General features: G+C 41.5%; 1 protein-coding gene across 1 annotated transcript; it reads left to right on the top strand.

Annotated features, from left to right (window-relative positions):
- The first annotated feature begins 1539 nt into the window (after positions 1-1539).
- LOC110860108 lies at positions 1540-1920 on the top strand. Its single transcript, XM_022109173.1, has one exon. It carries the CDS (start codon positions 1540-1542, stop codon positions 1918-1920), a length of 381 nt encoding a protein of 126 aa, XP_021964865.1.
- Positions 1921-10668: the final 8748 nt, after the last annotated feature.

The raw sequence follows: 10668 nt of genomic DNA, 5'->3' as shown, positions 1-10668 counted from the left end.
ACTCTCACCGTTATTGAGAGCACCATCGCCGAAACCCTGGGGTTGGAAGGGGAGGCTCGCCAGATAACCGTGGGAGGATTCCAGAGTGACCCCACGCTCATCAACACCAAAGTCGTCGCCCTTAAGATTAAGTCCCGCGACGGCTCTTTCTCCTGCGACCTGAAAAACGTGAAGGCGATGGACAAGCTCATGCTGAGAGAGCAATCCGTTCGGAAATCCCTCCTCCAGAAGTGGTCCCATTTGAGGGACATCGACATTGCCACATTTGACTGCAAACGTCCAGGAATTCTGATAGGGATGGATAACCCTAAACTTTTCCTTCAACAAGACTGCCGAGTGAGAAGAGGGAGCAATGGCAATTCACCCGTCGCCATCCGCACCCCGCTGGGATGGACTTTAATGGGAAGAACATCATGGTCGGGCCGGGAGCAATATGGATATCATGTCCATGAAGTTGACCCTCTACACCAACTGGTCAAGGACCAATTCGCCACGGACGCATTGGGAGTCAAACTACTGGTGGAAAAGCCAAGGTCCACTGAAGACAAGAGGGCGCAAGACATTCTCGACACATCCACCCACCGTGTTGAAGGGGGATGGGAAACTGCGCTCTTGTGGCGCGACGACAACGTTCGACTCCCAGACAGTTATGCTAATGCCTATCGTCGTCTCCTGTCCATGGAGAAGATAATGGATAAGGACCCCTGCTTTCAGGACAGCTATTGTGCAAAAATAGCGGAATATTTGGAGAAAGGTTTCGCCCGAGTTCTCACCCCAGAAGAAGCGGCCGTAACCACCCCCAAGACCAACTACGTCCCCCACTTCATGGCCTATAACCCCAAGAAACCTGGCAAACTTCGTTTTGTGTTTGACGCCGCCGCCCGCAACCATGGTCAAAGCCTCAATGACCACCTCCTTCCGGGCCCAGACAAGCTTATCCCCCTGCCAAACATCCTCCTCAAGTTCCGTCAACGCAAGATTGGATTGACGGCCGACATCGACATGTTCCACCGAGTCAAGGTGAAACAGGACGATGCCCAGGCCCAACGATTCCTTTGGAGAGGGAGAGATAGGACACGACCACCCGACGTGATGGAAATGGGTGTCCTCATCTTTGGAGCAACATGCTCTCCCACTTGCGCCCAGGAAGCCAAGAATCGGAATGCTGCAGAATTTCAACAGCAATTCCCCCACGCCTATGATGCCATCGTCAACCGCCACTATGTTGACGACCTACTCGACTGCTGTGATACAGTGGAGGAGGCCAAGAAGAGGTTCGAGGAGGTCCGAGCCATACAGGCCGCCGGAGGTTTCAACCTGCGAAATTGGCTGTCCAACTCCCCAGAACTCGTCACCTACATCCCGGAAAACCTGCGGGCCAAGAATATGAAGGACCTGCAAATGGGGGAGGACAACATAATTTAGAGAGTGCTCGGCCTGTTTTGGAAGCCGGAGTCTGACGTCTTCACTTTCTCCTTCAATTTTGTGAAAGCCAGAGAAGAGATCCTGACGGGGAACAAGATTCCCACCAAGAGGGAGATGCTGTCCCTCGTCATGTCAATTTATGACCCCCTAGGATTCCTCACCACCCTCACCATCAAGGCGAAGATGCTGTTGCAGCAGGTGTGGCGTAGTGAAATTGGATGGGATGATGAAATCCCCCACACGATATTTGAAACCTGGAAGATTTGGCTGGAGTATGTTCAGAAAATCCCAAATTTTCGCCTGCCGAGGTGCTACTCTTGGACTTACACCAGTGCAGAGGAAGTCCAACTCCACCTATTTGTTGACGCCAGTGAGGAAGCCTTTGGTGCCGTTGGATACTTCCGTATCAAAAAAGGAAGTGACGTCGTTATCGCCCTCATCATGGGAAAAGCAAAGGTCGCCCCCCTTAAAAGCTTGATGGCCACTAAAGAATAGAAAAAATCTCCTTTTCTCAATAACGCTAACAATAAAAGAAAAACCCCTAATCTAATATATTCAAGTCTTAAAAGAACAGACAAAAGATGATCCCGCTTAGAGCACACAATCCAAATCCCAGAAAGAATAATTAAACCTCTAATAAAAAATAAAAATATAAGTTTTTATAGTTTATTTTATAATATTAGTTTTGTAAACTTAAGTATGCTTAAAGCATAAAAACTTCAAAATTAAGTTATCCACTTTTTTCCAACTTCCAAAGCTAATATTTTTCATAAATTAAATTTTGTATAAAAATATTTTTGTGATGATTTGCAATCCTAACTCATAATTGAATACATAACATTATAATAAAAGAGTACACCACTCGTAATTAAATTTACAGTTTAGCACCTAAACTCAGCCATTTTATTTATGAAACGTTGATTTTTTTCAACCAACCACAAAGATATTGGAACTATGTATTTAATTTTTGGAGTTTGATCTGCTATGGTAGGCACCGCATTTAGAGTTTTAATCCGCTTGGAATTAGGTCAACCAGGTTCTTTTATTGGAGACGACCAAATTTATAATGTAATAGTAACAGCCCATGCTTTTATTATAATTTTCTTCATAGTTATGCCTATTATAATTGGGGGGTTTGGAAATTGACTAGTGCCACTAATAATCGGCGCCCCAGATATGGCGTTCCCTCGAATAAATAATATAAGTTTTTGACTTCTTCCACCTTCATTAATCTTACTATTATCAGGAGGACTGGTGGAAAGAGGAGCAGGCACAGGTTGAACTGTGTATCCCCCTTTATCAAGAGGCATCGCCCATGCTGGGGCTTCTGTAGATTTATCAATTTTCAGACTTCACCTTGCTGGGGCAAGTTCAATCTTGGGGGCAGTAAATTTTATTACAACTATCATCAACATACGAGTTGAAGGTATGACTTGGGACCGAACTCCTTTATTTGTTTGATCAGTTTTTTTAACCGCTATCCTTCTCTTGCTTTCCCTTCCAGTTCTTGCTGGAGCCATTACAATACTTTTAACAGATCGTAACCTAAATACTTCATTTTTCGACCCTACCGGGGGCGGCGACCCTATCTTGTACCAACACTTGTTTTGATTTTTTGGTCACCCAGAAGTTTATATTTTAATTCTTCCTTTATTTGGCATAATTTCACATATTATTACATTTGAAAGAGGTAAAAAACAAACTTTCGGTCAATTAGGTATAATTTACGCGATAATAGCAATCGGTCTTCTAGGATTTATCGTTTGAGCACATCATATATTTACTGTGGGAATAGATGTAGACACTCGTGCTTACTTTACAGCCGCCACTATAATTATTGCCATCCCCACAGGAGTGAAAATTTTTAGCTGAGTGGCGACACTTCAAGGAAGTGCCTTAATTATCACCCCAACTTTAATATGAGCCATAGGTTTTGTATTTTTATTCACTGTGGGGGGTCTCACAAAACTTGCGACGAGGAAGCGTTCACTGCTGCACTGTTTGATAAAATTCCTAAACGAGTAACCACAAAAAATCTACGCAGTAAAAACTTTAAAATACAGAATGTAACGTCAAATAAATTAGCACTGTCTTGGGGGTGCAACTCTCGATATCTATTGGGTGACTGTGGTATTGAAACCCTACCCTTTGGACATAAAGATATTGTATGAAAATAATTTTGATGATGATGATTGTAATAAGTAGGATTATTATGAAATTATTATGAAAAAAAGTGCAAAAAATAAAAAAAAAAGATTCTTGTACAGTGTATAAAAATTACAAAAATAGTTTATTTATGTAGCGTAGCGTGAAAACGTATCAAAACCTACGGTTCTACGACACGGAAAAGGTCCAAGGAAACAATTTTGCAAACTAAATAGTCAGACCTATCCACTGTCACAACATGACCGGCCCCAACCTCACACCCCTCACCTCTTCTAACCACGAACAGCAGCAGGAGCAACAGAGAGACCATCCCGAACCATTTTTCCATCCTCCTTCTTGTTCAGGCAGTGATATCATCTCACCGGACAAAGGAAAGGACACCAGGACATCACCTCAACATCCTCATCATCTCAAAATCCACCGACTAACGGAAGGAAGAAAGGCAAGTGCAACAGGAAGAGAGAACAACCATCCTCCCTACCGCCTCCCCACACCACCAAGGACAAAAACTTCTGCCCAGTGATTGATTGTCCAGGATTATCATCTCCAAAAACAGAAGTGGATACGATGTAATTCTTGTTATGTATGGTATCACACTTGGTGCATTCGCTTGCAGGCCATTCCTAAAGGAAAGTGGTTCTGCACAAACTGCTTCGACACAGGTACACATACACATGCCCCCACACCAAATTCCCCTAATACAACTACACAAACAATACAAAACGAAAGCACTAGTCAAATTACACAGTCACTCCCCTGCACAAATACACAATCACCACAAACAATTTCTAGTTTTTCAAGTACACCACTTTCCAACACAATCACAGACAAAGAAACATGCACTGCATTAACGTTAGACTGGCTACATAATAATTTCATAGTAGGGGGAAGTATTCAAAAAACGGTATTGCATTCAATGTATAAAAAGGTTTCATGCACTTTTAGACCCTTAAAGTTAACTGATTTGGGTATATTAGTCAAAAATGCATTTCCCATGCTTACAACCAGAAAGTTAAGAACAGAATTGCATGGTGCACCTAAAATTCATTATGTAGGGATTCAACTTAAATCGGAAGGTATAATAGACCCAGTTTTTGATTTCAAATCTATTATTTCACTCCTAAAGCAAAACTGTCCCACCCTCAAACAGTGTCCAAAAGCATGTAGGATTCAGGTGGCGCAAGTACTTAAAACGGCTATAGATAAGTGCATATCAGAGAATACAATAGAAGCATGGCATTTACTTCTAACTTTTCCATACATTGTATTACAATGCGAACCAAAATCTCACACGAAAATGGGGCAAAGTCTGAATAGTAAAATCAAAACTAATTTGACTATTTTCGAATCCTTAAGCAATAATACCTATCAGGATTTTCTACTATCACAAATAACCAAAACTTCTTTTAAAAATGAAACGAAGGTTAGTAATAACATAGGCCGAAAAGTCATTTCAAAAGTATCTGAAGGAAATATTCGTGGGGCAATTAGGCTTTTAACATCTGATGATACCATTGCACCCAATTCACCAGATACTTTAGAAGTACTTTTGGAAAAGCATCCACCACAATCATTAGATCACTTTACCGTTTTAGAGGGGCATAATATTTCACCACATACAACTACAAAAGAGCAGATTTTATCCGGAATATTTTCGTTTCCTAGTGGTTCAGCTGGTGGATTAGATGGCTTGCGTCCTCAGATTTTGAAAGATTTGGTTTCTCAGCGTACTGGAGAGGCGGGTGCTCAATTAGTTAAATCACTAACCAATTTGTGTAATTTTATGGTGGCAGGAAAAGTTCCTTTAGAAATTTGTACTTTCATATACGGTGCAAGTTTGACAGCCCTTACAAAGAAGTCAGGCGGAATTAGACCCATCGCAGTAGGTTGCACGTATCGTCGTTTAGTTTCCAAACTTGGGGTCAGAGTAATGAATGACGTTTTTAAGGATTATTTTAGTCCGATTCAAGTAGGCTTTAATGTTAAAAATGGCGCCGAAGCTGGGGCTCATGCTGCGCGTAGATTTTTCACGCATCCTCATAATTCACCCAAAGCATTCCTTAAAATTGATTTTAAAAACGCTTTTAACATGTTAGACAGAGGTAAATTGCTTTCATCCGTCCATGAAATGGTACCGGCTTTATATCCATATATCAACCAATGCTATAGATTTACATCAAGTCTCGTTTGGAATTCTTCATTAATTGATTCTTCTAGAGGTGTTCAACAAGGAGATCCATTAGGTCCACCCCTCTTTTGTTTAAGCTTACATCCAGTTATTATGAATTTGGGGTCAGATTTGAATATGTGGTATTTAGATGACGGTACTTTAGGTGGTAATCCCGACACAGTACTAGAAGATTTTAAACATATTATCTCAGGTGCAGAAAAAGTAGGTTTAGAATTAAATTACGACAAATGTGAGATTTCTGTTTTAGGTCCACAAACAAATACAATTGACATCCTTAGTTCTTTTCAAGAAGTTGCACCAGGTATCTCGGTTATGACACAAGAAAACGCTGAATTGTTGGGCGCACCTTTGACATTTGAATCAATCGAGAGCATTTTTCGTAAAAAGATAAAGGCATTTAATAACATGGTAGATAGGTTGCATTGTATTCCGAACCACATTGCATACTATCTCTTGAAACATTCTTTAGCCATTCCACGATTAATATATCTTTTGAGAGCGGCACCAATTTTCAAATCACCACATTTATTAGACGAATTTGATTCATTACTTCATAATGCTTTAGAACAAATTATTAATTGTCAAATTGATTTTCCTTCATTAGAAGAATTTTCAGTGCCAGTTAAATTAGGAGGTATTGGCATTAGACAGTCGAAAACACTAGCTACTCCATGTTTCCTGGCATCATCTTTTGCTACTACTGATTTGGTTTCTGCAATTTTGCCCTCATATGTCACTGCATTGTCTGATTCACTTGTGACCGAGGCGCAGGATTTGTGGAAAACAATTAGTGTTAGTGAAATTCCTTCCGACACAATCGCATCAATGCAATCTGCTTGGGAAATTCCAATTTTCAGTCGTATCTCTTCACATATTTTAGACTCATCCAATACTCCTATTAACACGGCTAGAATTTTGGCATCCCGGTCATCAGAAACAGGTGCATGGCTACAAGCATTACCATCTAGGAATTTAGGTACACTTTTAGATGACAACACTTTTAGAATTGCAATGGGTTTGAGATTAGGTCTTAAATTATGTTTTCCTCATAAATGTGGCAAATGTGGCTCACAAGTAGGCGAATTAGGTTTGCATGGGCTTTCATGTACAAATAGCGCTGGTAGACATCCACGACATACGCAGGCCAATGATATCATTAGGAGAGCTTTAATTTCGGCAGATATTCCAGCAATTAGAGAACCAAAAGGTTGTTGTAGGACAGACGGCAAAAGACCGGATGGTCTAACACTTATCCCATATAAAAAAGGACGCTCATTAATCTGGGATTTTACATGCAATGACACATATGCACACTCATACATTTCACAAACACAAACACATGCTGGCACTGCATCAACACTCGCCGAAAAAAATAAACACAAATTGTACGCTGAACTTGAGGAGAAATACATCTTCGTCCCCGTGGCGGTGGAGACATCTGGAGTGTGGGGGGCGGAGGGACTCAAATTCATCAAGGAAGTAGGGAGGAAAATTCAAGATACCACTGGACAACCAATGTCTACCACTTACTTAATTCAACGGATAAGCATGGCAGTACAACGGGGAAATGCAGCATCAATCATGGGAACCATTCCCGATTCAAAAGGATTAGAAGAATTGTTTCATGTTTTGCAAGAAGTGTCTAATAATAAGGGGCCGAATGGTGATGTGGATCGTCAATTGTCCACATCAAGCAGTGGTTTTCCCATCTCACCATCTTTGGGTTTTCCCTCTGCTCTCCTAGCCAACTAATTGTTTTTATGTATATGTATTTTAATTTGTTTGAATAAATTCTTATCGTTTATTTATGTAGTCAAACACCAATACTAAATACAAGACCAAACACACTCATGCAAACAAATATATACACACTTTCACCCAAATTTTGCAATAAGTTGAGACTCGTTCCTTATAGTTTATTGTGGTGGAGGTGGTGGTGGGGTGTGGATAACAATATGGGTGGTATGGATGAGAAGAGCATAGGTCGTGGTGGTGGTGGAGGTGGCGTTGTGAAGAACAGACTCTAGATAATTACAAACATATTCTCTTTTAATGCATACCCTCATATCACACATAATAATTTACCAATCAATTACTATCATAGTACCTTTGTGCATGCATCCTCAATCGAGAAAGAAACGTCTCCAATTTCGGACAACCAATTCGCGAAGAAACTATCCGGTTCAAGAATGATTTCCATACACTCTGGACACGAACATCTCATCCGCCAATCACACCAAATAAATTTACCATCATCGTCCTTTGGTGGGGCAGGAATTTGGGGTTTACAACAGCCTCGACAACAAATGCGATGATGGAATGACATATATTTAAATTCAGCAAATATAAAATCTTTACTCTCAAACTGGATGGTTGGATTCTTTCTCTATAAAAAAGAGGAAAAATTCTGTTCGTACAAGAATAATATTGAGAATAAGTAATAATTCTTAAACGTACCTTCCAGAGACATATTTTACACTCGCACTCACTTGTCCTTTTACAACTAATAATTAATTTATACCTAAGTAACCATATGTGTTTATTAAAGTAAACATCACTCGGTCTAAGAGGATAGGGTAGACAGCCCATGACACAATTTTTTTGGGGGAACATTCCCTGGTCACTCACACATTGATGACATAGCATTACATCCAGCAATGCTTCGAAATTTTTGTTCATGGTTTTATTTATTTATTTAATCGTTTAATTTGACTCCTAGGAATCCAAAATTTCGGAAAGTCTGTAAGAGTAGGCCCTGAATTCTTTCGTTTCTCCAAATCTAGTACAGGTTCGCCGTATGGACGACGAAGCTCAACCACATCAAATTGGGTTGGAATATAAAGCTTGATTCTACCTACCGGGTCACCTTTCTTAATTCTAGCTAATTTGTTTGGAGAAGTATTGACCAATTTCACTTTGTATGCTCCTTTGGGTAGCTGTATCCAACTATCCTCCTGTACTAACTTAATTTCGAAAAATTTGTGCCAATTGGGACAAGGCTCTAGTTCTCCAAAGTATGGTGGTGGAATACCAATTGTTATTCCAACGTCCACCTCGTAACTCGCGCGTGTTTGCGATACTTTCCCTGGGAATAGTACTGCGTTCTCATTAGCAAAGAGCTCGATGTAAAAACACTCTTTCTTATAGTATATACTATATTTAGCTGTTTGAGAATTCTTGAAGATTTGAAGTTGAAAAGTTGGGAGAACAATCGCGTCCGATGCCATGGCTAGCAAGTTTAGTACAGAACTGAATAATAATAACTAGCGCAAGAGTTGTTGCTGGTGGTGGTGGTCATGTTTGACTAAAGTTGCGTTGCTGTGAAAACAAATATGCATACAGACAAAGTTCATAGCGTCACGCTTCCTATTCTCCCCTAGTTCATCATTTCCCAGCGTTCCGTGTCCCCCCCCCTCCACACTAAACACTTATAACAACCTCGACCGTCACCAAACACTTTCAATCTGCTTTTTCGTGTTCAACTGATCACACTTTCACTTCTCAACTCTCACCAACCACTCTCACAAACAACAAACTTCATCCACGATACACACACTTGTGTTATCAACCAACAACAACATGCCACCCAAGAAAAACTCCAACCGAACTGTCGCCAAGACTGTCCCAACATCTGTCGCGAAGTTCTTTGACACCGAGGCGGTCGAGGATCGTCCTACACGTCGCAACAAGCGAACGGTCCCACCAACACCGGTCAACTCTGACCAAGAAACCCGAAAGAAAGCGACTAGTGCCCGTTCTACAACTCCCAGGGTGATGAAGAAGAAACAACGAGTGAACCCGTTTGTTGACCCTATCGCCCAACTAACGGTCAACCCACCGGTAGGCTTCGAGAAGGTGGAACGTCAAGTTCGAAATGTGGGGTCGACCGAACCTTACAACGAGAAGGATGTAAAAACATGGATCATGAGCAACGAGGTAAAATTTTTAAAATCAAATTAAAGTAACGTTGTGAAATCTGACTAACACATTGAGAGATATAAAAATGCTTTCACTTTTTATATTATTACTATTATTATTATTACAGTGCAAACTCTTGGATTTGGATTCATTTGAATACCTGGATGAATAATTCTACCAGGAATCAACTGTTCATCGTTGGACCCCTCCGTTAGCCGACCCTACGGAGAAGGCGGAGTACCTCAACCTGCCCCCAAATGAAAAGCTGAAATGTGGATCCGAAAACGTTTGCCCATCACCGCTGTCGTGACTGCTGGTATGCGGTACACGGAACACCCAACACGCCGTGTGGTGGACCTTGCTGGTCAAATCATGGATCTTTATCAACACGTGGACCAGGCCAGACTCCGTCACCGTAAGTCTGCAAAATCCTCCATTGATAAAGTAGTTAAAATTCGTGAGTGGGATCTCGCGACTAAAGCAATTGGCTCTAAAATGGTCAAAGTTAGGCAGCCTATAAAAATGAATGCAGCTCCACACCGAAATCGGATAGTGAGTAATTGGGCAGATTCCTCAGAGGAAGAGGATGAGATAAAGGTAGAAGTTGAGGAGGATAAGGATGAGGTAGTGGACGAGGTTATAGACGACGAGGAGGACGAGGGGGGTGACGAGGACGACGATGGTGAGGAGGATGAGGAGGATGAGTGGGAGGAGGAGGAGGTGGAGGAGGAGTAGGAGGGGGAGGAGGAGGAGGAGGAGGGGAGGAGGAGGGGGAGGAGGAGGGGGAGGGGGAGGAAGTGGAGGAGGAGGGGGAGGAGGAGGGGGAGGTGGAGGAGGGAAACAAGGAAAGTGAAGCGGGTGAGGAAGAGGTAGTCATAAAAAAGGGTCAAGTTTCTTGTAAAACAAAAACAAAATCTGATGCTCAATTGTTAAAAGAGCCAGAGTGCATAACACTGGACTCGTCTGAT

This window comes from Folsomia candida, unplaced genomic scaffold (genome assembly GCF_002217175.1).
Source record: "Folsomia candida strain VU population unplaced genomic scaffold, ASM221717v1 Fcan01_Sc029, whole genome shotgun sequence".
Classification (NCBI taxonomy): domain Eukaryota; kingdom Metazoa; phylum Arthropoda; class Collembola; order Entomobryomorpha; family Isotomidae; genus Folsomia; species Folsomia candida.
This window is presented reverse-complemented; position numbering and strand designations above follow the sequence as displayed.

What these genes read in the sequence shown, in the direction of transcription:
- LOC110860108 (XM_022109173.1), top strand. Translation starts at nt 1,540, where the DNA reads ATGCTGTCCCTCGTCATGTCAATTTATGACCCCCTAGGATTCCTCACC.